Genomic DNA, 24,870 nt, shown 5'->3' with positions numbered 1-24,870 from the left:
CACCGCTCCAGGTGCCCTTGGGCAAGCCCCCTTACTTTGCGACCTTGCTCCGCCCCGCTGAACTCCAGGGGTCACTCACCGCCCTCGCCCTCTGCTGCACTGGAGGTGTTGGGGGGGCGGGCCGAGCTTTCTTCTTCCACCTGGGGTGTGGGGTTCCATCTAGTCCTTCCCGCTCCTCGGGAGACCCTCGGGCTGTCCCACAGCAGCGGTCCTTTCTAATAGGGGTACCTTCTTTCTGCGGGGAAGCAGAGGCTTCCGATGATGGGCTGGCGCGGAGCCCCCTGGTCCAGCTCGAAAGAGAAAGATGGGTTCCCTGGTAACCCCCTGGGGGAAGGAGCATTTAGACCCTGGGGCCGGTGCAAGAACCGTGAAGTGGCAGGAGGGAGGCATAGCAGCTTGGCAGATGGAGAACCAGAATGGGTTTCCGAAGTCACGTTTTACAAGTCAGAAACCAAAGCTTAGAGAGGGCTGCATAGATAGTAAGTGCCAGAGCAGAGGTTACCAAGTGCCTTCCACCCCTCACCCCCATTTTTACGGAGGCACACCCAGGCTTACATAATTAGTAATGGCCTGAAGCAGATCTGCACTTTCTACCCGACCCATCAGGAACCTAGGGGAGGGAACAGCTGGATGGTGTAGTGGATAGAAAGAGCCAGGTCTAGAGAAGGAGGCCTTGGGTTCAAATCTGCCTCCAGACACTTCCTGGCTATCTGACCCTGGACAAATCACTTAACCCCAATTGACAACATTCTTCTGCCTTGGAACTAATACACACTATTGATTCTAAAACAGAAAATGAGGGTTTAATAGAAAAAAGAGCCAAGGGGAGAGTAAGTAGATTTGCCAAGAAGATACACCACAGACTGGATCATTGCTTGTGCCATTCTTTGGCTGGCAGAGATGTCTGTGGAATCCCACAGAGAGGGAGCACTCACCAGGATCTTTTGGCAGGTGGCTTCTGGTCCGCTTGGCCACCAAGTGGTGTCATCGGAGGCTTCAAGCCGAGCTGAAGATTGGCTCCTTTGGCTTCTTCTGGATTCAGAATGTTAGTCTTAAGTTTGAGCAGCACCAGCAAACAGTGGTGAGTAGTAGGGAATTCCGTCAATCAAGAGGTGGAGGGAAAACCCAGCCGAATCTCTGCAGTGGCTGAGAATTTCTTCTTTCCACAATAAAGTGTTCTGTTTTCTCCTGCAATTCTAATGGTTTTTAAAATATTTAAATGATCAGTACTTTTGGAATTTAGTGTGGCGTGTTGCAAGAGGCTTCATGATATAGTGTCTAGAAGGAGGCACAGTGGATAGAGTACTAGGTCTGGAGTTGGAAAGACCTGGGTTCAAATTTAGCCTCATTCTTATGAAGGGAGAGGGATAGAAGAAGAAATTGGGCAATGTAACAACAAATAATATCAATAAAAATTATAAAAGAAAAAAAGTTTAACCTCAGACACTTCCTAGCTATGTGACCCTGGGCAAGTCACTTAGTCCCATTTGCCTAGCCCTTGCCATTCTTCTTTCTTAGAATTGATACTAAGACAGAAGGTAAGATTTTAAAATATGTATATAGTATATAGAAAGTTAACTTCAGAAGTAGGAACATCTGGTTTCAAATCTTGCCTCCAACAGTAGATATATGATCTTGGCAAGTCAAAGTGCCCCAAACAAATCTCTCAGACTAGATATTATAGATAAGTTGCCAGCCTGCATTGGTGATGATAACCCCAATTAAATCATAGGGCTAGTGCAAAAAAACCCCAACATTATGGGATGTGGCTCTTTTCCTGTTGTTGTTTTGACCTGCTGGTATCCATTTTCCTGCCAGTTATTGAAAAAAATAATAGTTTCCCATAATTTTTTTTAAACCCTTGCCTTCTGTCTTAGAATATTGTATATTGGTTCCTAGGCAAAAAAGTGATAAGAGCTAGGCAATGGGTATTAAATGACTTGCCCAGTGTATCACATAGGAAGTGTGTGAGGTCACATTTGAACCCAGGACCTCCTTTCTCTGGAACTGGTTCTCAATTCACTAAGCCATCTAGCTGCCCCCTTATAATGTTTTATGGTCACACATTGTATTAAGCTTCCTCATTTGAAAAATGAGAGATGGTCATGTATAACTTCAAAGATCCCTTCCAATTCCAAATCTATTTTGTGAGTGATGCCGTTATATTCCTTTGGTTCTGTGATTTCTATTTTGTTCCATTAATCTGTTTTCATACATTAAAAAAAAAATGAAATGAAAAACCAGACAGTTTTGATAATGGCCACTACTTTGAGATTTGGCAATGCAAGTCCGCTTTATCTCTTATTTCCCCTATCATTCTTTTTGGTAGTGTTGTTTCTGATAAATTTTGTTAATCCCAATGCTTTGAAGTAGCTTATTGGTATTTTGATTGGTTTTACATGGAATTTACAAGTTAGTTTGCATAGTACTGCCATTTTTGTTACATTGGATTAACCTAATTACACGGAGTAGATAGTTTCTTAGTTATCTAATAATCCAATTATATGTCAACCATAGTTTTTTTCATTCTTGATGTTAGATAGCTTTTCCCAGTTAATTACTTCTTGACATTTCTTTGCCTTAGTTTATCCTGAATTCAACTTGATAATGCCTGGTTTAAGGCAAGTCAGTTTTCAGTCAAGAACAGTTATTGAACACCATCTGTGGACCTAAAGATATGAGAGAGATGGTTTACTGTGTAATGAAAGAAATGGACTTCTATACCCCTTAAAAACTTGTAACATAAATATAATCTGTTATTACTATGGGAGTAAATGTAGCGATCTTCACATGTTCACACTGCCTGGCTCCTGCTCTTGGAAAGTACTCCTTAATCATCTCTGCCCTTCAGGTGCAGCACAGCATCATTGAAAGGGCACTGGATAGGGCAGCGGGGTGGCACAGTGGATGGAGAGCCAGCCAAATCTGGCCATAGACACTGCCTGGCTATGTGACCCTGGGCAAGTCAGTTAACCCCCATTGCCTAGGTTTTACCCTTCTGCTTTAGAATTGATACTGAGACCAAAGGTAAGGGTTTTTTAAAGAAAAGAAAGGAAGGAAGGAAGGGAGGGAGGGAGGAAGGAAGGAAGGAAGGAAGGAAGGAAGGAAGGAAGGAAGGAAGGAAGGAAGGAAGGAAGGAAGGAAGGAAGGAAGGAAGGAAGGAAGGAAGGAAGGAAGGAAAGGAGGGAGGGAGGAAGGAAGGAAGGAAGGAAGGAAGGAAGGAAGGAAGGAAGGAAGGAAGGAAGGAAGGAAGGAAGGAAGGAAGGAAGGAAGGAAGGAAAGAAGGGAGGGAGGGAGGAAGAGAGGAAGGAAGGAAGGAAGGGAGGAAGGAAGGGAGGCAGAGAGGGTATTGGAAAGAGTTGGGTTCAAACCCTGGCTTAGTCATTGATATGACCAGTCACCCTGGACTTCAGCCACTTCTTCTGTAAAATGAGGGTCTGGAATGAGATTCCTTCCAGCTTCCAATCTAGTATCTCTGATTTCTCTGAGTCTCTGTGATTGTGAATTGTTGATAATAGTAACATTTGCCTAAAATGAAATTATGCCCATAAAGGCTGGTGTAAACCTTTAAAAAAGCGCTCACATGTGTAAATATGAGTTGCAGAATAACAATACTAATATTCCTGTTATCTTTCTTCACAGCTCAGCTCAGGTGGTGCCTCTTTTTGGCCTTCCTTATCCTTATAGCTGATAGCAATTGCTCCTTCACCTATTCCTAGAGCACTTTCCCCTTTGCCCCAGTCCTGCCCAACTTTGTATGATGTTTATCTGTGCAGTGCCATAGTGTCTTCCCACCATCCCCTTCCCCACAAGTAGATTAGAATCATTCTGAGGAAAGGGACTATTCTTTTTTGGTCTTTTTCCTCCAGCACTTACCACAGTGCTTTGCATATAGTTGGTGCTTAATAAATATCTGTGCAGTTGAATTGATCTGAGTGGGTTTAGTGTAGGCCTTTGGACCACCTTCCTTCCCTGCTACTCCTCTGCTCTTGCCTTTGACCCCAGTGTCCCAGTGACCCTTGTGTCAGCTGTGGAGGCTGTTGAATTGTCCAGGTCTTAGCTGGCAGCAGCTGCACAAAAGCCTTTTCCTATACTGTTCCAGGAAATTGATAGTGTGTGGATTTCCAGCAAACTCCTGAGCCATGATCTGCCGTGAGTATCTCATCTTACGTTTTCGGTTAGGGAGATTCTTGCAGTCTAGGGGAGGGATTGTTGAATAGGACCTGATTGAGGAGCCTGAGGAGGGAACTGGGTCTCGTCTCTTTAAAGCCTCCCTGTCAGTCATTTCCTAGGAACTTGGTAAGACAGAGGCACCTCTGCCACCAGTCCTAACTTCTGGGGCCGAGACCTGCTCTCAGGGAAGTTGGGAGGTTAGAGGGAAGGGATGGTTCTCTGGCTGATGTATAGGTTAAGGTGCTGGTGGTAGTCAGGTCTCTTCCCTGGAGGCAGGCATTATGTGGCACTGTGTTTTGGGGAGGTGCGGATCAGAACTGATCTACAGAAGATGTCTGGCCTGCCTACCTCTTTCTCCACGACTACTGGGGTGGATCACAGGGAGCTGCCCCTCAGCCCATCCCTGCTGAGGATTGTCTGTCAGGTGAGACCTTTTCCCATTTCCTGGACCCTGTGGCAATGGATAGACCCATGTTTCAAGCTGGCTTTACCTTTATGACCTTCCGAATTTGGGGTGTTTCAGAACTGATGTCAGCTGCTGTTTTTTGAGGTTCTGGGTTATATCACCTGTGGCATGGGAGGTGCCCCTCCTCTTCTGCTGAGGACCTAAGGAAAGAGGGCAAATGGCAGCCTGCCCTTAGCTATTGTTCATGTTGGTTTCTTCCCCTCAGCTTTTCTCTATCCATGTGGACTCCGTCAACATTATGGTTCTCAAGGTAGCTACCTCTGAGTCTCTGTGGCACATTCAGATCAGCAGGAGCCGGTTCCTCCTAGGGAGTGATGGAAAGAGGTGGTAAGTGCTGGGTGGGTAGAATCCCATATGGCAGCATCTAAGCCAACTGTTCCCGTTCTGATACCAGAGAGTAGAAGCCAAGGCAGGGCTAGCTGACAGAATTGCGGAGATGATGCTCCTCCCCACCCAAGTGAGGGCAGTTCCATGGCCTCCTTTGAGCTAGGCAAGATGTCAGGCTTTCTGCTCATCTTTTCCTGTCAGCAAAGTTTGGCAGGAATGAAAGTTGAGGAGGGCCCAAGGACCAAAGATTTGGGTTTTTTTCCCTTTTAGGATGGACTGTAAGGTGAGCCTAAGCCAAGTGAATAGCAAAGTACTGAAGAGTGGTCAGTCGGTGAGTGGGCCATGGGGCCATGTTCTCATCTTTTTCCATTCTGGGTATGAGCTCAGGAATACCAAGGCTTGCATTGTTATTTCTTATGCCAATAGTCAGAGTGATTTGTTCTCTGTCGGCCCCCAGGGAACCCTTGGGACCTGCCATATATTCCATGTGCCTTCTTTTTGACCCAAGCTTCCTGGATATGTTGTTTATCTCACTGCCCTGTACAGGAGGACACTTGCCTGGCGGAGCTCTCCCTAGCCATGGACCTGTGTGTGGAGGTGGCTTTAAGCAGCCTGCAGCTGAAGGCTATCACCCTGTACGTGTGGACACTCCATGCAGAGCTGCATGAAGGCCTCTTCCACAGCCAGCTGCTGCACCCAAGCCTGGTGCCTACCTTGAGGCCAGATAAAATGCCAGGTAAAGATAGATCTGATGATCTTCTTCACCAGCGACTCATAGAAACCAAGTTTGGAGGTCTTGATATTTATATCACTAGTCCTGGTTGTTTGCAAAAGGGTCCTGACAGGCAGCTAAGTGGCATAGTGGATAGAGTGCCAGGCCTAGAATCAGGAAGACTGGGTTCAAATCTGGCCTCCGATACTTCCTAGCTGGGTGATCCTGAATAAGTCAATTAACCTCATTTGCTTAGCCCTTGCCTCCTTCTGTCTTAGAATTGTTGCTGAGACAGAAAGTAAGAGTTTAAAAAGGGGGTGGGGGGGGCTTGACTTTGAGACTAGGTGGAGCTGGAGTAGGCCTCTTTCTTGTATTGGACTCTTTATCTTCTGGGCCTGGGAAAAGGAAGAAACAGTAGAATTCAGTGTCCCTGGAACATTTTCCTAATGGTATCTTGGGGACTATAGACTTATAGGAATAGGCAATTCAGTCCAATACCCAAAAAGCCCACACAGGCTTAGGCTACATTGAGAGGCCTATTGTGTCCCAGCATAGAGGAGGTCCTGGTCTGACTTTGCTGTTTTGGTAAAGCCATGTCTGGAATCCGGGGGTGTTCCATTCTGTAGGCCTCATTTGAGAAGAGATATTGACAGTCCCCAGGAGAGCAGTCAGGATATTGAAGGGCCTGGAAAGGATGATGCATGTGGAGCCACTGGAGGAATTGAAGCTTTAACTGAGGAAGACAAGGCTTGGGGACTAGGGAACATGAATGTATTTGAAGAACTGACGTATGACTTCCTCAGCTTAATCCCAGAAGCAAAATTGGATGCACTGTAGTTAGTGGCTTCACATTAGGGAAGGCTTTCTCATCATCAGAGCTGTTTCCAAGGGAAATGGGCTGCCTTGGGAAATAGGTTATTTCTCCCCCATTTTATGGTCTGGCAAAGTCTGGGGGACTGATCCTTGAAGACTTTGGAGAGAGACAGAGACAGAGACAGAGACAGAGAGAGAGAGACAGAGAGAGAGAGAGAGACAGAGAGAGGGAGGATGCTTATATAACTGTGGCCTCTAAGGTCCCTTTGCACCCTGTAGTAGTACCATGGTTCTGTGACGTGCCGTGCCAGAGTGGAGGGACAATAGTCACTTGGTCTGAAAGGAAAGGGCAGTTTGGGAGAATCCAGGGGGCTATTCTTGGACACAGATCTGTGGGTACACAACTTTTATTTTCACATTTACAGAGATAACAGAAGACCTGGCTGAACCAACCATTCCTGGCTTGAGCCTTCTTCAGCTGCTACCAGAGAAAGTGAAAATAGAGCTGGAGAATACCAGTATGGTACTGTCCATGAACAGCCAAAAGAGGTGAGGGCCAGTGAGCAGGCAAGGATGGCCCAAAGCTCCCTGGGGACAGGAATGGGGATAGAGAGGCATAGGGGCTGAGCTCAGCTCTCTTCTTGGTCAGGCACCTCAACTGGACACTGAAGCTGCTACAGTTCTGTTACCATCGGGATGAGGATCAGCTGCCCCTTCGAAGTTTCACGACTAATTCAGACATGGCCCAGATGAGCACTGAACTGCTTCTAGAAGGTGGGCAGGATGCCTGGTGCTGAGGGACCCCAAGAGGAGAGAGTACAATGACTCATCTCATTTACTCTTTTTCCTAATTTAATGTCATTCCAAGTTGGAGTTGAGAGAGGTGGGGAAAATGCTGAAAAAGAAAAGTCCCTAACCCCATGGACAATGGCTAAGGGGGAAAGTAGGAGTTGGAAATCTATTGCTCACCCTCTGAGCACCCTGACAGCCCTTTTGCCTCCTGCAGATGGGCTGCTGCTTTCCCAGAGTCGCCAGCGAATCATCTGCCTAAGCTCCCTAAAGGCTAGTGTGCAGGTGAGAGCCTCAGCCCTTGCCCAGCCCCACCCAATCCTAGCACTCCCTGAACTAGTAGTTGTCTGCTCCCTGGAGGGGGGAGTTCAGAGGGACCAAGCCCCTCACCTTCTTCCTCCTCAACCTTATACCTCCCTACAGGTGACCACCATTGACCTTTCTGCCTCTCTGGTGCTCAGCACATGCATTGTTCACTACCGGCACCAGGAATTCTCTCACTGGCTGCATATGTTATCTTGGGAGAGCCAGGGGCCAACGAAATCCCTCTCCCACTCCAGGAAAACCAGGTGAGATCAGCCATCTCCCAGTGTTCCCCTTTCTGACTTCGTTCCTTAGATCTTACTGGCAGTTCCAGCAGGGCACCCATCATTTACGCAAGCACATCGTGAATACTATAAATGCTTGTTATTTGGTTTATCATCTCTTGGCTTCCTCTAGAGACCTCCCAAATAGCAGGAGCCACCTTGTCTCATTGTGGTTCTTTTTGTAAAAGCTTGGAGCCACACTGCACTCAAGGACTGGATGAGTTTTTTGTGATGATAATAGCTGCCTTCTTGGTGGTGGCTTTTTGGAATTCTTAACTAATTTCTGTAGAAATCAGAAGGCCCAGGGCATTTAGTGTGTTCTGAGTTCTTTTGTTTTGTTCCTGCCATTTTCTGTGTCCCTTTCTGAGGATCATAAGAAGGCTCTGGTTCTCTGCTCTGACTTGAGAGCCATCTAGAATCTGTCTCTAGATAGGGAGCCAAGCTTTCTTTCCTTCTCTTACAATGGTGTTTTCTCCCTGTGCAGGAACTTCCCTCAAATTCTGGCCCCCATCATCCTCAGCACTTCCATCTCCAATGTCAATGTTTCCATTCAGCTTGGAGATACACCACCTTTTGCTCTGGGCTTCAATTCTATCTGTCTGGGTAAGGTTCCTAGGAAGGAAGCAGTGAGTATGGCCATTTTAGGGCACTAAGCCAGCTTATCAGCCATAATGGTCTTGGTTTGAGTGCAGGAAGCTAAAGACACCAGGTCAACCCTTCCCACCATCTTCCCTTCAGATTACCAGCACCTGAGGCCCCAAAGCATCCACCAGAGGGGTGTCCTGGCGGTGGACCATTTGTGCTGGCGTGTGGGAAATGACTCTCATATCCAGCGAGCACCCCACCCACCCAACATGCATGTCTGGGGTGAGGCCCTTGTCCTCGACTCCTTCACCTTACAGGTAGGTGAGGAGACCCTGGCTCCTGTGCCTTACACAAGACATCCATACAGCTCCTCCCAGATTCCTCCTCTTTTTAAATTCTTATTATCTGTCTTAGAATCTATACTAAATATCATTTCCAGGGCAGAAGAGCAGTAAGGGCTAGGCAACTGGAGTGAAATGACTTGTCTAGAGTCACAGCTAGGAAGGGTCTGGGTCAAATTTGAACCCAGAACCTCCTGTCTCCAGGCCTGGCTCTCTATCCACTGGGCCACTTCCCTGCCCCAACAAGATTTCTTCTTGATAGAACTGTGAAATGATGATGAGCGTCTCATAATGAACCATAAGGTTGGGAGAAAGCAGTTCCCAAGTCTGTACCTTGGTTGACTGGAATTGCCTGCAACTGGACAATTCCATTAAGGTCCCTCTGTTCCCTTTCTAGGGCAGTTATAACCAGCCCCTGGGCCTGAGTAGCACTCAGTCAGACACTCTCTTCCTCGACTGTACCATCCGTGGTCTGCAGGTGGAGGCATCAGATACCTGTGCTGAATGCCTCTCCCGCATCCTCTCCGTGCTGGCTCCTTGGTCCCAGAAGCCGGCCCTGCCCAGGGAGCTTCCTTCTGGGGAATCCCCAGTGCTCCTATGGAAGGTGGACTTGAAGGTGGAGGACATGAACCTGTTCACCCTCTCTAGCCTGGTGGGTAAGTAAGGGCGGCAAGAAACCAAGCGCAAAGTTTGTGGCCTCAAACACACTTGGGCAAGCAAGGCCTTTCCTTTCCTCAGGCAGACTACAGCAGTCTGCTTCCTGTTCAGGCCTGGCCGCTAATCAGCCTGGTCTTGTTGGGGTGCTCCCACTTAGGGGCACAGGGTGGTGGAAGTGGTGCCACACTTCTGGGACTGGCCTTCTTTTTTAAACTCTCAGAAGGCGCTGGGTGTTCATTGACTTAGATGTTTGGATCTGGGCTCTCATTCGTATACGTAAGCTTTCACTGCACGGTTGAGAACACAGGGAAGGATGGCGGTCCTTCAGCTCTCTTCATATCTTTGCAACCTGTGACTTTATCATTGTCTTCCTTTCTGTGATTCTTTCCTGCTGTGGAGGTGCTATTTCCTTGAAGCAGATGAGAGGAGACATACAGATCTAGGCCTTTTTCGTTTTCTTTCTTTCTTTATTGAATGAACACTAAGTGACTAGAGGGGGGCTGGCAGAGGCTGGGGCGGGGGTTGCTTGGTGAGAGGTGTAGCAGTGTCTCTTGCTCAGTCTCCTCCAGATGGACTTTTTGCAAGAGATAGACGCTGGGTTGAACATGGGATGAAAAAGAGACAATTGAGTAGGTAGGCTGGTAGGAGAAAAAGGAATAGATAGAAGGCTAAGAGTCGGAGTCAAGAGAACGGATGGGAAATAAGAACTCTAGCAGCCATTTGAGAGTGAGGAGCAGCAGGCTAATAGGCTGTCTGGGATTCTAGGTGCTTCTGAGGTCCGACTGGACACGCTGACAGTCCTGGGCAGTGCAGAGAGTTCCACGGTGGGTGTCCAAGGACTTGTCTTGGCCCTGGTCAAAGCAGTCACCGAGAAAATGCAGCCGTGTTGCAAGGCCCCTGACATTCCTACTCCAGTGCTCAGCCTTTCCATGCTCTCCATCACCTACCACAGTAGCATCCGTTCTCTGGAGGTAAGGCCTGGGCAGTGGACTCGGCCAGCTGCCTGCTGCCCGCCAGCCCCTTTGCTCATGATTGGAATGTTTGGCCCATGGAAAACAAGCGACATTGACTTTTCAGCCTGTCATCTCTCTCAAATCAGTTGATTGGAGGGAGGAGGACCATGTAGGCATAGATGGACCTGGAAAGGCTTTCCTAAGGGTCTTGCTCATGGAAAGGCTAGTGATTGAAATAGAACCTTTGTTTGTAATAGGCACCAAAGGTAGGGAGGGCCTGCTCTGGGAACTTCATTGTCCTTTGAAAAAACCAAGACTTGGGGTTAGCAAGGTGACTCGGTGTATTGAAAACCAAGCCTAGAGACAGGAGGTCCTGGGTTCAAATCTGGCCTCAGATACTTCTAAGCTGGGTGACTGACCCTGGGCAAGTCACCTGACCCCCATTGCCTAGCCCTTACTGCTCTTTTGCCTTGGAACCAATGCCAAGTATTAATTCTAAGATGGAAGGTAAGGACTAAATGGGGAAAAAAAAGAGAGAAAAACAAGACTTTTCCTTTGTAAGAATGCGCCTTGAGACAATTTATACATCTTGAAATTTTGTTTCCCCAGGCTTGGGTCAATTCTCTTCCTAACACTAATTACTTCAAGACGTAGTTTGTGAAAGCTTAATGCTTTCCCAATTTAAGCTTTTCTTTTTAAAAATGTTTTTCCATGGTTATATGATTCTTGTTGTCTCCCTCATCCCTCCTGGAATCTACAAGCAATCCCACTGGGTTATACATGTATTATCACTCAATACCTGTTTCCATATTATTCATTTTTGTAATAGAATAATCTTTTCACACCAAAACCCCCAAACCTATACCCATGTAAACAAGTGATAGATCATGTTTTCTTCTGGATTTCTACTTCCACAGTTCTACCCCTAGATGTGGATAGCATTCTTTCTCATAAGTCCCTCAGGATTGTCCTGTTAAGCTTTACTTTTAACACTAATTTTTAAAATGTAAATCAAAGACAAAACTTAACATACAGGAAATTTTCAATTATAGTAGGGCCTTTTTTAAGAACTCAACCTATGTAAATTCAGGTTTACACACTGGCAACTGAAAAAAAGAAAGAAAGCAGCTAGGGAATGCAATGAAAAGAACGCCAGGCCTGGGTTCAGGAGCCTCTGGGTTCAAATCCAACTGCAGACACTTCCTAGCTGTGGGACCTTGGGCAAGTCACTTAACCCTCATTGCCTAACCCTTACCACTTTTCTGCCTCAGAATCAATACTCAGCCTCAGTGCTAAGACAGAAGGTAAGTTTTTAAAAAATACTTTTTAAAAGATAAAATAAATGAATATAAATAAATGAAATAAAATGAAAAGTGTTATTTATGCTAAATCTACACCATTTCTCAAGCAGAAGAAAGTCCCCACAGCCTTAACCCAGTCCTGCTCATTGTTGCTCTTAGAAGCATTAATGTGAATCATTACATTGTTTTGTGCCAAACATTAGCTCCCCCATCAGTCTTTGTCTGAAGTTCTTACTTGTAATAAGTTGCGTCCACATCAGAGCAGTACTTCTTTTTTGTTTCATCAGTGCTAATTAGCTATTAATAATGGCTTCAGAGTACAAGAGGAGTGGTGCTGATAGCTCTGACAGGCCTAAGAAAAGTCAGAGGGTGCCTGGGAGTGTTTGTCTAAGAAATACTTACCGAGTGGCAGGGTTCGCTATCATGCACAATTTTCAACTTAGGCAGAAGGTTTTAGAGCGTCTTGATTGGGTGAAACGATGAGGTCCTGCTATAGTTTTAGCCATAGGATTGCTGCTGCGGAATGCCAGGGTATGGCTGTTATATGAAGGTGGCTCATGGTAACAGTAATCACAGTAGTAGCATATATGTAGATGCATAAATTTGGTCCTTTCTTACTTTGCTTAGAAATCGTCAGTGGTGCCCAGTGGCCAGAGTGTCAGAGTGCAGCCACCTTTGGCTGGCACTCAGGATCTTCCACAGTCATGTGTCACCCTACATTGCTTCTTTTTCCCTTTTTAAGATGATTTGTCATCTTTCTTTTTGATATCACTATCACTTCCCAATGATTCCTCTCCGTCACCCCTGCGTAATCCTCCCTTATAGCAAAACAAGCCAACGCATCGGCTGTGGCTAACAGTATAGGCCTCATTGTATACCTGTAGTCATTTTGTAAATCGTTCTTCTGGTTTCCATAACTTTATATCAATTCATGCAAGTCTATCCAATTCTCTGAATTCTCCATATTCCTCATTTCTTAGGGCACAGTAAAATTCCATTCTGTTTCTTTTTTCTCAGTTCAGCTGTACCTCACTCAATGGGCACCCACTTTCCTTTTAGTTCCTTGAATGTATGATGGGATCTATTCCTCAGTCATTGACCTACTTGGCCAATGTTTAGCGTGTTTAGTAGTGGCATCAGTGAGTGAATTAGAGTTCTCTACCATTCAGTGACTTTAAATAGAATTTCAAAAGGTTTTCCTAGTATCAGTGATCCCACTAAAAGTGCAGCATATTAACGTGCCTCTCTTCTCCCTACCCCTTTAACATTTATCCCTTGTGTCTTTTGTCATCTTTGGCAATGTTTTGGGTGTATCCTAAAGCCTCTGAGTTGTTTCACTTGGCTCTGGAGCATTCTTTCATGTGACAGTTCCTCTTTTGAAAACTGCCTGCTCATATCCTTTGAACCCTTATCTGTAGGAAATGAGTCTTTTACTGGGGAAGACAAAAACCTCCTGTGTCCTCTGAAGAGTTATTGAAGGACCTGGGCGTAGTTAGCCTGGAAGAAAAATGCCTGGGGGAATGAACATGAGAGCTGGCTCCTAGTATTTGCAGCACTGTCACATGTGTAAGAGGGATTAGATTTAGATTGTTGGGGCCCAGAGGCAGAATCAAGAGTTGTGGGTGGAAGTTGGAAAGAGGCTTGTTTAGACTTGATTGGAGTAAAGACTTGCTAACTGTTAAAAGTGTTCCAAAGTCCATTGGGCTGTCTGGAGAAATTCCCTCTCCTTGGAGGTCTTCAACTCCAATCGACAATATGGCATTCTGTGGTAGAGATTCCCTTTGAGTGTGGATTGGATGAGGTGGATGCTTCCTGCCGTCGAATGCTGGGATACTTCTATGCTTATACCTTGGAGAGACAGATCTTTCTCAGTTATCTATGGTAGGGGCTACCAGGTGGTTCAAATATGACCTTAGATACTTCCTAGCTAGGTGACTCTGGGCAAGCCACTTAACCTCTAATTGCCTGACAAAAGGATCCACTGGAAAAGGAAATGGCAAATCGCTCCAGTATCCTTTGCTAAGAAAACTCCATGGATGATTCCGGACCATGAGCTCATGAAGAATTGGACACGCCTGAATAACAAACAACAAAATAGTTTTTCTTGCCTAGGGAGTGTTGGTCACAGTAGTTGGCATTCTCAGCTTTCTTAAGCAGTTGGCTAAGACAGTCAGTAGTTTCTGGGTCTTCCTTGCCTAGCAGAAACCATTGGTGAGCTTTTTGTTTTTCAGTTTTTGTGATTAGGCTCAGCACACTATCCCTGCACCACCTAGCTGCTGGGACCTGTTGGTGGCTTGATCGGCTTGACCCACAATCTAGACATTTGTTGCATGTTTGTGATTTATTTTTATTATATTGGCAAGGCCCAACCACAAGCATTGAGCATTTCTCCAATTGTTTCCATTTTCTTTTCTTTTTGTGAGGAGTATTTGATAGTGTTTGTTATTGACCCCCTGCTATATGCTTTGTGCTCCATCCAAACAGGCTGCCCAGTAAACTGTCCCTCCTACATCTTCCTGCCTGTTTAACTTTGCTCACATTGTTCTTTTTCACCCCACCTTTAGAGTTCCTGCCCACCCTGGAAAGTTCAACTCAGAAGCCACACTCTTTTCTTTTTTAACCCTTACTTTCTAAGTATTGATTCTAAGGCAGAAGAATGCTAAAGGGCTAGCTATTTGAGGATAATCGACTTGCCCAGGGTCACATAGCTAGGAATGTCTCAGGCTACATTTGAACCCAAGACTTCTCATCTGTAGGCTAGGCTCTCAATCTACCACATTCTTAATAAGACACTCCACCATCTCTGCCAACTCTTCTCCGGGGGTGACAGCTTTAATTATTGGCCTTCACATAGCAACCTTCTGCTCTGCAATGCTCTGAAATACTTAGGGAGTCATATTGTACACTGAATTGGTTAACTGAGTTTACATCTCATCTTTTGGTTAGACATAATGTCTGTTAGGGCAGAGAGTACCTCGTCTACACTTTCTGCCTCACAGAAGGTACTTAATAAAGGTTTGTTGTATGAATAGTGTTTAGTGTTTTCAAAGGACTTTCTTCACAACAGCTCCATGAAGTGGGCGGTGCTAACATTGTCTTCGTTTGACAAATGAGGAAACTGAGGCACCAAGCAGTGGCTGAGTGACTTGGTCACAGCCACACAGCCAGAAAACTTCAGAGCTGGGGTCAGAACTCGGGTTTTGTGATTGCAAGCCCAGTGTTCCTAAGACTACACATTCAGTTCTGCACTGAGGGCAGTGCCAGACCAGCCACTCTAGGGAATACCCAGGAAATAACTGGTATCTGCATTTGGGGAGCTCATAGTCTGGTTGAAAGAAAATCTATAAACACAAGCCAACCAGAAACATGTGTTGATGTAGGATAGTGTAAGACTGATTCTGACTTACTTGTTCTGAAGAAAAACAGAGCAGGGGAACAGGAAAGGCAAACTGGAAAAACTTCTAGCTGAGATGAGTCTTGCCCAGGTAGACAGTGTTCGCCCTGTAACCCCTCTGTTGTTCTGGATGATCGTATTAGACTTGAACAGAGAGTGTAACCTTCCCCATTGGTCTCCCCCAAAAGGTGCAGTGTGGGGCAGGCCTGATGTTACTGTGGAGCCCCCCAGATCACATGTACTTGTACCAACACATCTTGGCCACACTCCAGTGCCGAGACCTCCTCAGAGCCACGTTGAGACCGGATGCTCCTCTGCTCCAGACCCCAGAACAGCCAGGAGCCCTTCCTGAGCCCAAGGACAGTCCCCCTGAACTAGCTCCCCCAAAGCGGCTGCTCAACCTCACTTTGGAGGTGAGCACAGCTAAACTGACTGCTTTCGTGGCAGAAGACAAGTTCATCACTCTGGTGGCTGAAAGTGTGTCCCTGAGCCGCCACAGTGGCTCCCTCCAGGTTTACTGCCCTGAACTAGCTGCTGGCTTTGATGGCAACAGCATCTTCAGTTTCAAGGAGGTGGAGGTACAGCTGCTGTCTGAACTGGAGGAGATGATCCTGCACCGAAACCCCTTCCCTGGGCTGGAGACCCTGCGCAACCGCGTCTGGCTCTTCTCCCTGGGCTCCGTGGCGGTGGAGTTCCCTTACCAGTATGACTTCTCTCGCACCCTGGACGAGGCTGTGGGGGTACAGAAGTGGTTGAAGGGGCTGCATCGTGGGGCCCGCACTGGGGGGCCCCCTGGCCCCACTCCCCTCCCCCCTGACCTGCTGATCAAGGTCCAGCACTTCTCATGGGTCTTCCTGGATGACATCTTTGAGGTGAAGCTGCGGGACAACTATGAGCTCATGAAGGATGAGAGCAAGGAAAGCGCCAAGCGGCTACAGCTATTGGATGCCAAGGTAGCCGCCCTCCGCAAGCAACATGGGGAGCTGCTCCCAGCTCGCAAGATAGAAGAACTCTATGCCTCTTTGGAGCGCAAGAACATCGAGATCTACATCCAGCGATCCCGCCGTCTCTATGGCAACACGCCCATGCGCCGGGCCTTGCTCACCTGGAGCCTGACCGAACTGGAGCTGGTGGCACTGGCAGATGCTTCCTTCCATGGGCCTGAGCGGGTGCTCAAGCAGCTGAAGGAGCTGGATCCCAGCAGCCCTTTCCCCTGCGAGGGCTTGGAGCTTGTCATTCAGTGGTGTCGCATGCTCAAGTGCAATGTGAAGACCTTCCTGGGTGAGTGGTCCCCAATGCAGAGCCTCTCATCTGGCGGGCTGGCTCCCAGGAAGCTCTCTGAGTTGCTGTGGGGCTTGGCCTCAGGAGCCTCGTGGGGGAAAGTCCCTGCTCCCGTTTGGAGCCCTCTTCCCTAACATGGGCCTCTCTAGGCCAGCCCGTCCCTGCGGGGGAAGGAAGGCTTTTGCCTTGCACATATCCTTCCCCACACCTAGCTCTGCTTCTTGGTTTTGCCATCACAGTATGGCATCCTCAGGCTTGATTTGACCTGAATGGGCAAATAGGAGAAACCGAGGGAAATGACGTAGGCTCCTGGTCATCCTGCGTGTGCCTTTATGTGCAGTGCGGATCCGTGATTACCCTCGCTATCTGTTTGAGATTCGTGAGTGGAGGCTGCTGGGCCGACTGTTGGGCACAGAGCAGAGTGGGCAAACGTGCTCCCGGCGACGACAAACCCTGCACCTGGGACCCCCTTGGGGTGATGTGGTCGTGGAAAGGAACATGCCCCCACTCAAGTTCTACCATGATTTCCGTTGTGAGTGGGAGGGGGAGAGAAGTAGGGAATTGGGTTTGGAGGGGAGGTCTCTCTGGTGAAGAGGGTGGGCGGGGAGACAAAGTCATTTCCAAGACTTAGGGAGGAGCCTGGGACTTTGGTTAATCTGTAAGTGACTAGCCTCCATTCCCTTCAGCTGAGGTCTTCCAGTACACCGTGGTATGGGGGCCATGCTGGGACCCAGCCTGGACATTGATCGGCCAGTCTGTGGACCTCCTGACAAAGCCTTCGGCTGACCCCAGTGCTCCCTTGCCTTGGTGGGACAAGAGCCGCTTGCTTTTCCATGGAGACTGGCATATGGACATTGAGCAGGCCAACCTGCACCAGCTGGCTACAGAGGTGAGCAGCTGGGCAGGACGTCTGCTGACTTCCTCTTCGCTCCATGTGTTTGGGGGGGAGGGCTGCTTCCTTTCTGATTCCTCCCTCCTTAAGTCCCTGGGCTGCTTACAGGATCCATATAATACAACTGAAAACATGCACTGGGAGTGGAGCCATCTCTTTTTTCACTGGAAACCAGGTCAATTTGTGTTCAGGGGTGACTTGGATGTCAATGTGCGGACAGCCTCCAAGTGAGTGGAGTTGGGGCCTAGCTTTGGTTTGGGCTGGCAGGGATGTTGCTGTGGGAGGAGACACGTTGGGGGGAGTTATAGGGAAAGGGCACTGAGATCTGGGGGCTCCATTGTGAGGCAGGTATGACGACTGCTGCTTCCTCCACTTGCCTGACCTCTGTATGACGCTGGACCTGCAGTGGCTGTGCCATGGGAACCCTCATGACCACCACAGTGTCGTCCTTCGAGCTCCAGAGTTCTTGCCGGAAGTGTCCCATGGCCAGCTCCATGACTCCTACCGGGCCTTCAGATCTGAGAACCTCAATCTCTCCATCAAGATGGACCTGACCCGGCCCAGTGGGAGTAAGGCTGGGAGCTGGGAGGGGGGTGGGCGTGGGCGTGGGTGGAAGGCCTGGGCTGAGACACTAGGAAACAAGAGAGAAAACATTGACTTGGTACATGTCAGGATGGAGGAAGAAGAGACTTTGGTACCCAGTCACATGGAAAGGGTCCAGTGAAAGTATCAAGTTGTCTTGGGCCTTTGTTCCCTCCTAGCTGGAGAGGCTCCCATTGTAGCCCTGTGTCCACTTGGAGGCTCCTCAGCTGAGGTTTGCCCCTTCTCCTGTCCATCTGCAGCCCTGTCTCAGCCCCGGATCCTGCTATATAGCAGTACTCTTCGATGGATGCAGAACTTCTGGGCAACATGGACCAGTGTCACCCGACCCATCTGTCGAGGAAAACTCTTCAATAACATGAAACCCGGGAAAAAGAAGCTTGGCCAGCATTACAAGCAGCTCTCCTACACAGCCCTCTTCCCCCAGCTGCAGGTCTGAGCTGGACTTTCCTACAGTTTCTCTAGCAGACTTCCAGTTCCCCAGTCCCATCTGGATTTGGCCTTATGTGTCTAGGCCGTCTGCCACCCTGCATCTTGGCTATGTGCTGTAGGCCTGCTGAGTCTCTTTTCCCCCTCTTCCCCTGTCCTTGGTCACCTCCTGGCTCATCTTTTCTGTCTCATGTTGTCTTTCTCTAGGTGCATTACTGGGCCTCATTTGCTCAGCAACGGGGCATTCAGGTTGAGTGCAGTCAGGGCCATGTCTTCACTCGGGGAACCCAACGACTTATACCTCAAGGTTTGGCCAGTTGCCCCTTGGTCTCTTTTTTTCCTGCCTTCTTTCCCTTCATTGCTTCCTGCCCGTTCACCTACCTTTCTGCCTCCTAACTCCATCCCAGTATGCTTTCCAGCCAGTCCCTCTGCCTTACCTCTGAATGCCTGTTCCCCACTTCATAGCGGGCACCGTGATGCGACGCCTCATCTCTGAATGGAGTGTGACGCAGATGGTGAGTGACCTGAGCCAGGTGACGGTGCACCTGATGGCTTCACCCAGTGACGAGAGCTCTGATCACCGGCTGGACCTGCTGGTCACCAAGACTCATCTGCTGAGCCTGTCTTCCCTCACCTACCAGCGGCATAGCACCCGTACTGCTGAAGAGGTATTCTCTTGACTGGGAGCTTCCCCTCTGCCTGATGGAGAGAATAGGTGCCCTGATTCAGTCCAAATTCCTAGTTGTATTCTGAACCTGCTCTCAGGCCCAGATGAATGAATCCTGATTCTTGATTTTTCCATAACTGGGAGAGTTTTTCTGTTTGCGTTCAGCTTTTACATCGAAATCCATTAAATCATTTAAAAATGTATTCTCAAGCCTGAGATCTGAAGTCCTGGGATGTAATTTAGTCTGTAAAAGGAGACCTCTCAGTCCTCTCTCTCCATCTTTTCTATTCACCCCAGGCAGATTTCATTTTGCTGTTCTCTGCACCCTTGCATTCAGGACTTTTCCAGCAGTCTGTAGCCCCAGTCCAGGAATCCTAGGGCCCATATGACCTGCCTTCACACAACTATTCCTCTTCCCTCAGGAGCTCTCCTCCCGAGATGGGGACCCTGCCTTTCACACCCACCAATTGCACTTAGTGGACCTGCGGGCTTCCTGGACCACCACCAACAGAGACATTGCCTTCGGCCTCTACGATGGCTACAAAAAGGCAGCTGTACTTAAACGAAATCTTTCCACTGAGGCCCTAAAGGGGTTAAAGATTGATCCCCAGTTGCCGGCCAAAAAGCCAAAACGGGGTATCCTACCCAACCCCCCAACTCCACCTCGGGTCAATACTACCAGCCTCAGCAAAGGGCCTGAAAAGGGCTCCTCAGGAGGTAAGCTGGCCTAGATGAGGCTCCATAGATTACTTTCATCTGTCAAGGTGGATCATATCTAGGATCACAGGGCCAAGCCTGCAAGAGATCCTAGAAGTGTCTATCCCTACTCTCTAATTTTTAAATTTTCCTTGATTTTTTTTCATTTTTATTGTTGCCTTTTGTTTTTACACCACAGTTGTTTCTTCTTCATCCTTCAATTCATTGAACGTTGAACACAGAAAACCATACAAACCCAACCAACTCTAGGAACTCCATATTGTCAGGATGTCACCTTCTTCATCTGGAGTTCCCACCCTCCACCCCGCTTTGGATGTTTTTGCGATGGTCATGATGGAGTCAGCCAACACTGTTGTAGTTATTAGGCTTGCATTCTCTTCATTCTGCTCATTTCATTCTGAAATACTTCCCTCAAAATCTTTCCACATTTTTCTGAACTTTCTGTGTTCATCCTTTATTACAGTGCAGTAGGATTCCATTACATTTATGATTCAGCTTGTTCGGGACATTCTTCATTTGATGATACACCTCTGCTTAGGAAACTATGGTGGCTCCTTAGTATCCCCAGTATCATATTGAAATCTCTTCACTAGTTCCTTCCTTTCCAGTCTTTGTACATTTTGGTCACTAATGCTATAGGCCAGTGTTTCCAACTTGCTATCCCTTGAACATGTCACTCCCATTTCCCATCTCCATGCCTTTGCAGCGGCTCTCTTTCATTCTTGAAATGCTTTCTGTTTTCATCTCTGCTTTTTTGCTTTCCTCAAATATAACTCAGATCCCCTTTTGGGGGAGGCCTTTCCTGGCCTTCCCAGCCCTACAGCTGCTGATACCTTTGTCTTTGACGTTACTTTCCATCAACTCTGCATCTCACTCTTGTACATCCTTAGTTTTTTTAATGTTTGACCATCTCTTTGGAATATAAACTCTTGGAGAGCAGGGACAGTTTTTATTTTTCTTGGTAACTCTAGTGAGAGCCCAGCACAGAGTAGTCATTTAATAAATGCTTTGTCAGCTATCTGATGGATGGCACCTGCTGTGTCTCTTTTTGCTATCACAAAAAAGTGTTGCTTGGAATATTTTGGCATGTGTTTGCCCTTCTTGGGATATATATCCAGTAATGCATCCCCCTCAGTGTAATGAATGTATGCCTTTAGTGCTTGCCCAAGAGGATAGTTGAAGATGTTGTGTATGTAAAAAAAAAAACTTTGTAAAGCTAGAAGCAATCTGTAAGTCAGAGGGGAAGTAAGCAACAGATCCTGCTGGAGGGGAGCCCTTTGAATCTTCCGATTCCAAATCTAGGCAGTGCTCTTACCAGTCTGGATCTGGTAACTTGGTGCTCTCTTAGTACTACTCTTCTACTTGTCTTGGGCACCAACTCGGTTAGTCATTTTTTGTTCTTGCTTTTCCAGTCCAAAGATCATTCATGTTGGCAGAGAAACTAAATGAAATGGGAATGAGGAAGCTTCTTCCCCCCCACCCTCCATGCTGCCCAGTAGTCCTATTCATTTCCCAGAGTCCTTTTGCTCATCAGAGCTTTAAGAGGACACCTTTCTATTGTCTCTGGCCCTCTGCCAGCTCCAGCCAATGCTGAGCTTTAGCTCTCATGGCACTCTTCTTAGGAGACAGGGCCATCCGTGCATTTGTCCCCCACTCCATTATTTGTCTGTGCTTCCCTCTTCTGTGCCCATTTCTTTAAAATACAAGTAGGTGGCTTATTTCCTTGACTATCCATATGGATCTCTACGAAACTTCTTTTTTCCTCTTAATTAGAATTGTTTCTGTGCCTTCATCACTTTGTTATTGAGATTCCTAGGACTCCCAGCTTGACTTCCCATGTCCATGGGATCCTCCTTGCCCTTCTTCTAGATCCTTTGAAGTATCTTCTCTTCGTGTCAGACTTATCCTTTCCTGTCACATATTCCAAGATGGAGTAGTCATTTAGGATCCCTGTCATTTATATCCCAGTAGCCAGTGCCTTCTTATTAGTGAAAAGCAGAACTAGAAGAGAAGTTTGTTAGTTCCTTCTTTCTGGTTGCTTTGTCAACTCGTTTTTCTAGGCTGACCCAGTTCATACCACAAGGACCGAGGGCATTGAAGGAACCAGAGCAGAGATCATGAGGAATGTTCCAGGACTTGGGGAGAGGGAGATAGCTGAAATAGAATGATTGGCCTGGGGGGGTCAATGGGGAGAGAAGGGATAAGAGAATTTTGTATGCTTATTGATTAAGCCATATGTTATTAGATATGATTTCTTCCCCTTCCTTCCCATGGCCTTCTTATTTCTCTGTCAGGTGCCCATATGTTGCGGAAGCTCATTGAGGAGACAGACAAATTTGTGGTGTTCACAGAAGAGGAGTCTGGAGTCAGTGAGCAACTGTGTGGCATAGCCGCCTGCCAGACAGATGATATTTTCAACCGCAACTGCCTCATTGAACTGGTCAACTGCCAGGTACCCTTCCTCTCCCCAAGCAGAAGAGGGTTGGAGAGAACTCGTGAGTTAACTGCTCTACAGAGGTTTTTAACCTTTGCAGTGTTAGGAACTCATTGGGCAGCAGCTTGAATCCGTTAGCCTCTTCTCAGAATCATGTTTTCAAGTGAATAAAATAAAATACCCAGAATTACAAAAGAATCCAATTCACTTGAAATAATGTTATGAAAATGTTTTTTAAAACTGCTGGGCCAAGGCTGAAAACCCCTGTTTGACTGTTAACAAACATTCCCATCTTTGAAAGCCAGGGAGGCTGAGGAACTTGGCCCTGGCTCACTTCCCCTCTGTGTCATATTTCACTTGGCAATCAAGTGCTGCTTCTTGGTGTCTGTCGTGAGATCTGAGATGGGCATAGAGAGGCATTACAAGAGATTGGCAGGCAAGGCTGGGCCACTCCAAGAGTATGGAGCCCAAGAGGCATGTGGACTTGGCATAAATATATGCAGCTGGTCAGTAACAGAATGAAACCTCTGCTGCAGTGGATGTGTCTTCTTTGTGCTTATTTTCTTGTCTTCCTCAGGGATCCTGGTCTCCTGATAGCTTCTCCTCTTTGCCCATAGATGGTCCTTCGAGGTGCAGAGACAGAGGGATGTGTCATTGTTTCTGCAGCTAAAGCACAACTGCTTCAGTGCCAGCATCATCCAGCCTGGTATGGCGATACTCTCAAGCAGAAGACTTCCTGGACATGTCTCCTGGATGGTATGCAGTACTTTGCTACCACTGAGAGCAGCCCTACTGAACGTGATGACCGGCAGCTCTGGCTAGAGGTCAGTCCTGGCCCCTTCTTGCCTCTGGGATCAAATGATTTTCACCCCTTCATCTGACCCCAGGATGCTTTTCCAAGCTTCTTGTGTATACGTTGCACTAATCTCCCCCCTTTCCCCATCAATGATATACCCTCTTCTCCTCCACCTCCCATGTTCAATAACCTGTCCAGACCGTCCTTCCCCCATTACCAACTGTGAGGGCTCTTTCTCTAGAGATTAATTTGTATGTATTAGTGCTTAATTGGTTATGTTCCCAGTGTTTCCTGCAACAGAATGGAAGCTTCTTGAAGGCAGCCACTCTTTCATTTGTTTCATATCATATACCCAGGCACCCAGTGCTTGGCATATTGTAGAGACTTTATCCTTGCTTTTTGCAGCAAATTTGCAAATTCTTTCCCATTGCCTTGCCTGTAGCTGTCAGCCAACCGTAGCAATGACAGCAGGAATTCCATGTTTACAGAGCCTCAGTTCCTTTTAGCTTCTTTCCCATTTGGCGCTTGCACCCTCAGCCCATGGTACAGAGCTTGGTAGTGTTACAAGGGAATCACTTTAAAAGACTGATATATATTAATTTAAGGTCGCCAAGGAATCAGCTATGTAATTCCTAAATGAAAAACTCAAGTCAGCCGTCAGCCTTTTTTTGGAGTTTAATTACAATAGGAGCAAGAAAGGAATTAGAGATATATATAGAGAGAGAAAGGGGAGAGAAGGGAATAGGGCTTAAATACCCCTTCTGTTTAGGCTGGGCCAAAAGGCCCAAGCCCTTAGATAGCTGGGGCAAAGAAAAGAGATCAGTCCCTTTCACTCACGTGTCCAAAATGGAGAAACAGTCTCAGAGGCCCCCACCTTCAGCTTCCTTCCGAGCCAGCTTCCTCAGAGCCCAGGAACCACACCGACCAAAAACTCAATCCTCTCCCCTGAGTCTCCAGACCCTCCTATCTTTAAGGACACCATCCAAGTTGCCTCCCCTCAGTCCTCACATCTACCAATCACTCTTCATCAATTTCCCTGTCAATGGAGGCTCTTGCTTAACCCAGGACCGCCCAGAGGTTTCTGGCTTTTGCACATGTCTGTTGAAGGTCATATTTTTCAAATGATTAAATCTTTACTCCTTTGTTCCAGCCCTTTCTAAATCCTGTTAACTTGAGTATGGTAGAGATTGGAATAATTAAATTTTGATCTAGGCTGCAGCCCTTACTCAATCCTATTAGGACTGAATAGGGTGGAGTATCTCCATTGTATCAATTCTAAAATCAATCAAGACTCAAAGAAATTCCTGTTCTATGCTCAAGCATAGGTCAAAGTCCTTTCCATTGTTCAGCAAAGGGTTTCTGTCCTAAAGTAATCTTAAGAAGGGAAGAGAAGGAACCTCCCATGCCAATGGAGTTCCCATTCCAATAGACTATCAGTAAGAAATTTTCCAAGTATGAAATATCCCAATGGTGAAATTTTCAACAATTATAAGTCTAAGGAAATTTGAGGTTTACAATCCCCCCTGATGATCATTGGGAGACTAGTCTCCCCATTGATCATTTAACATAATCATTTTGTAGTTCTAAATTCACTTCTAACTAAAGATATACACAATATTCAATTTTCTAAGAGAAATTAGAATAGTGAGAGAGGAAATAGAAAAGAAAAGAAAGCAAAACCAATGTTTGCTAGGCGCATTGACAGAAAGCCAAATTAGGGGCAGTCCCTTTTGGCATAAATGTTACAATAAATGTTCAATCAAAAGTTCAGTCCAATCAATCACATCCAAAGTTCATTCTTGATCTTCTTGATGAAGTGTAGGTTTTTGGCATCTTTCTGCAACAGTTCATTCTCTGGATATAAAAATTTCAAGCTTCTTTCTTGAAGATCTTTTCTTGAACAAAATCAAAATCTTTGAATTTTTTTTATAACAGTAAAATCTTAAACAAAAGTCT

The 24,870-nt window shown here is 46.9% G+C and overlaps 1 protein-coding gene across 3 annotated transcripts in view; it reads left to right on the top strand.

Annotated features, from left to right (window-relative positions):
• BLTP2 (bridge-like lipid transfer protein family member 2) overlaps positions 1–24,870 on the top strand; it is a 39,627-nt gene that overhangs the window by 485 nt on the left and 14,272 nt on the right. For 2 of the 3 annotated variants that reach the window (XR_008916828.1, XM_056819510.1), the window contains exons 2-26: positions 952–1,081; positions 4,103–4,152; positions 4,450–4,597; positions 4,845–4,966; positions 5,237–5,297; positions 5,513–5,702; positions 6,917–7,040; positions 7,141–7,265; positions 7,498–7,565; positions 7,704–7,849; positions 8,352–8,470; positions 8,606–8,769; positions 9,191–9,449; positions 10,216–10,421; positions 15,287–16,379; positions 16,720–16,911; positions 17,066–17,268; positions 17,380–17,498; positions 17,620–17,840; positions 18,114–18,304; positions 18,508–18,607; positions 18,766–18,968; positions 19,390–19,684; positions 21,979–22,136; positions 22,736–22,942. Coding sequence is in view for 2 of the 3 variants with exons in the window: in XM_056819510.1 (XP_056675488.1) it covers positions 952–1,081; positions 4,103–4,152; positions 4,450–4,597; positions 4,845–4,966; positions 5,237–5,297; positions 5,513–5,702; positions 6,917–7,040; positions 7,141–7,265; positions 7,498–7,565; positions 7,704–7,849; positions 8,352–8,470; positions 8,606–8,769; positions 9,191–9,449; positions 10,216–10,421; positions 15,287–16,379; positions 16,720–16,911; positions 17,066–17,268; positions 17,380–17,498; positions 17,620–17,840; positions 18,114–18,304; positions 18,508–18,607; positions 18,766–18,968; positions 19,390–19,684; positions 21,979–22,136; positions 22,736–22,942 (4,894 nt within the window). In the remaining variant the exon portion in view is untranslated. Of the gene's footprint in view, positions 1–951; positions 1,082–4,102; positions 4,153–4,449; positions 4,598–4,844; positions 4,967–5,236; positions 5,298–5,512; positions 5,703–6,916; positions 7,041–7,140; positions 7,266–7,497; positions 7,566–7,703; positions 7,850–8,351; positions 8,471–8,605; positions 8,770–9,190; positions 9,450–10,215; positions 10,422–15,286; positions 16,380–16,719; positions 16,912–17,065; positions 17,269–17,379; positions 17,499–17,619; positions 17,841–18,113; positions 18,305–18,507; positions 18,608–18,765; positions 18,969–19,389; positions 19,685–21,978; positions 22,137–22,735; positions 22,943–24,870 lie in introns of those variants that run through there. The other variant, XM_056819511.1, reaches the window with a different exon arrangement.

The sequence above is a fragment of the Monodelphis domestica genome, chromosome 2 (assembly GCF_027887165.1).
Source record: "Monodelphis domestica isolate mMonDom1 chromosome 2, mMonDom1.pri, whole genome shotgun sequence".
NCBI classification, from domain to species: domain Eukaryota; kingdom Metazoa; phylum Chordata; class Mammalia; order Didelphimorphia; family Didelphidae; genus Monodelphis; species Monodelphis domestica.
This window is presented reverse-complemented; position numbering and strand designations above follow the sequence as displayed.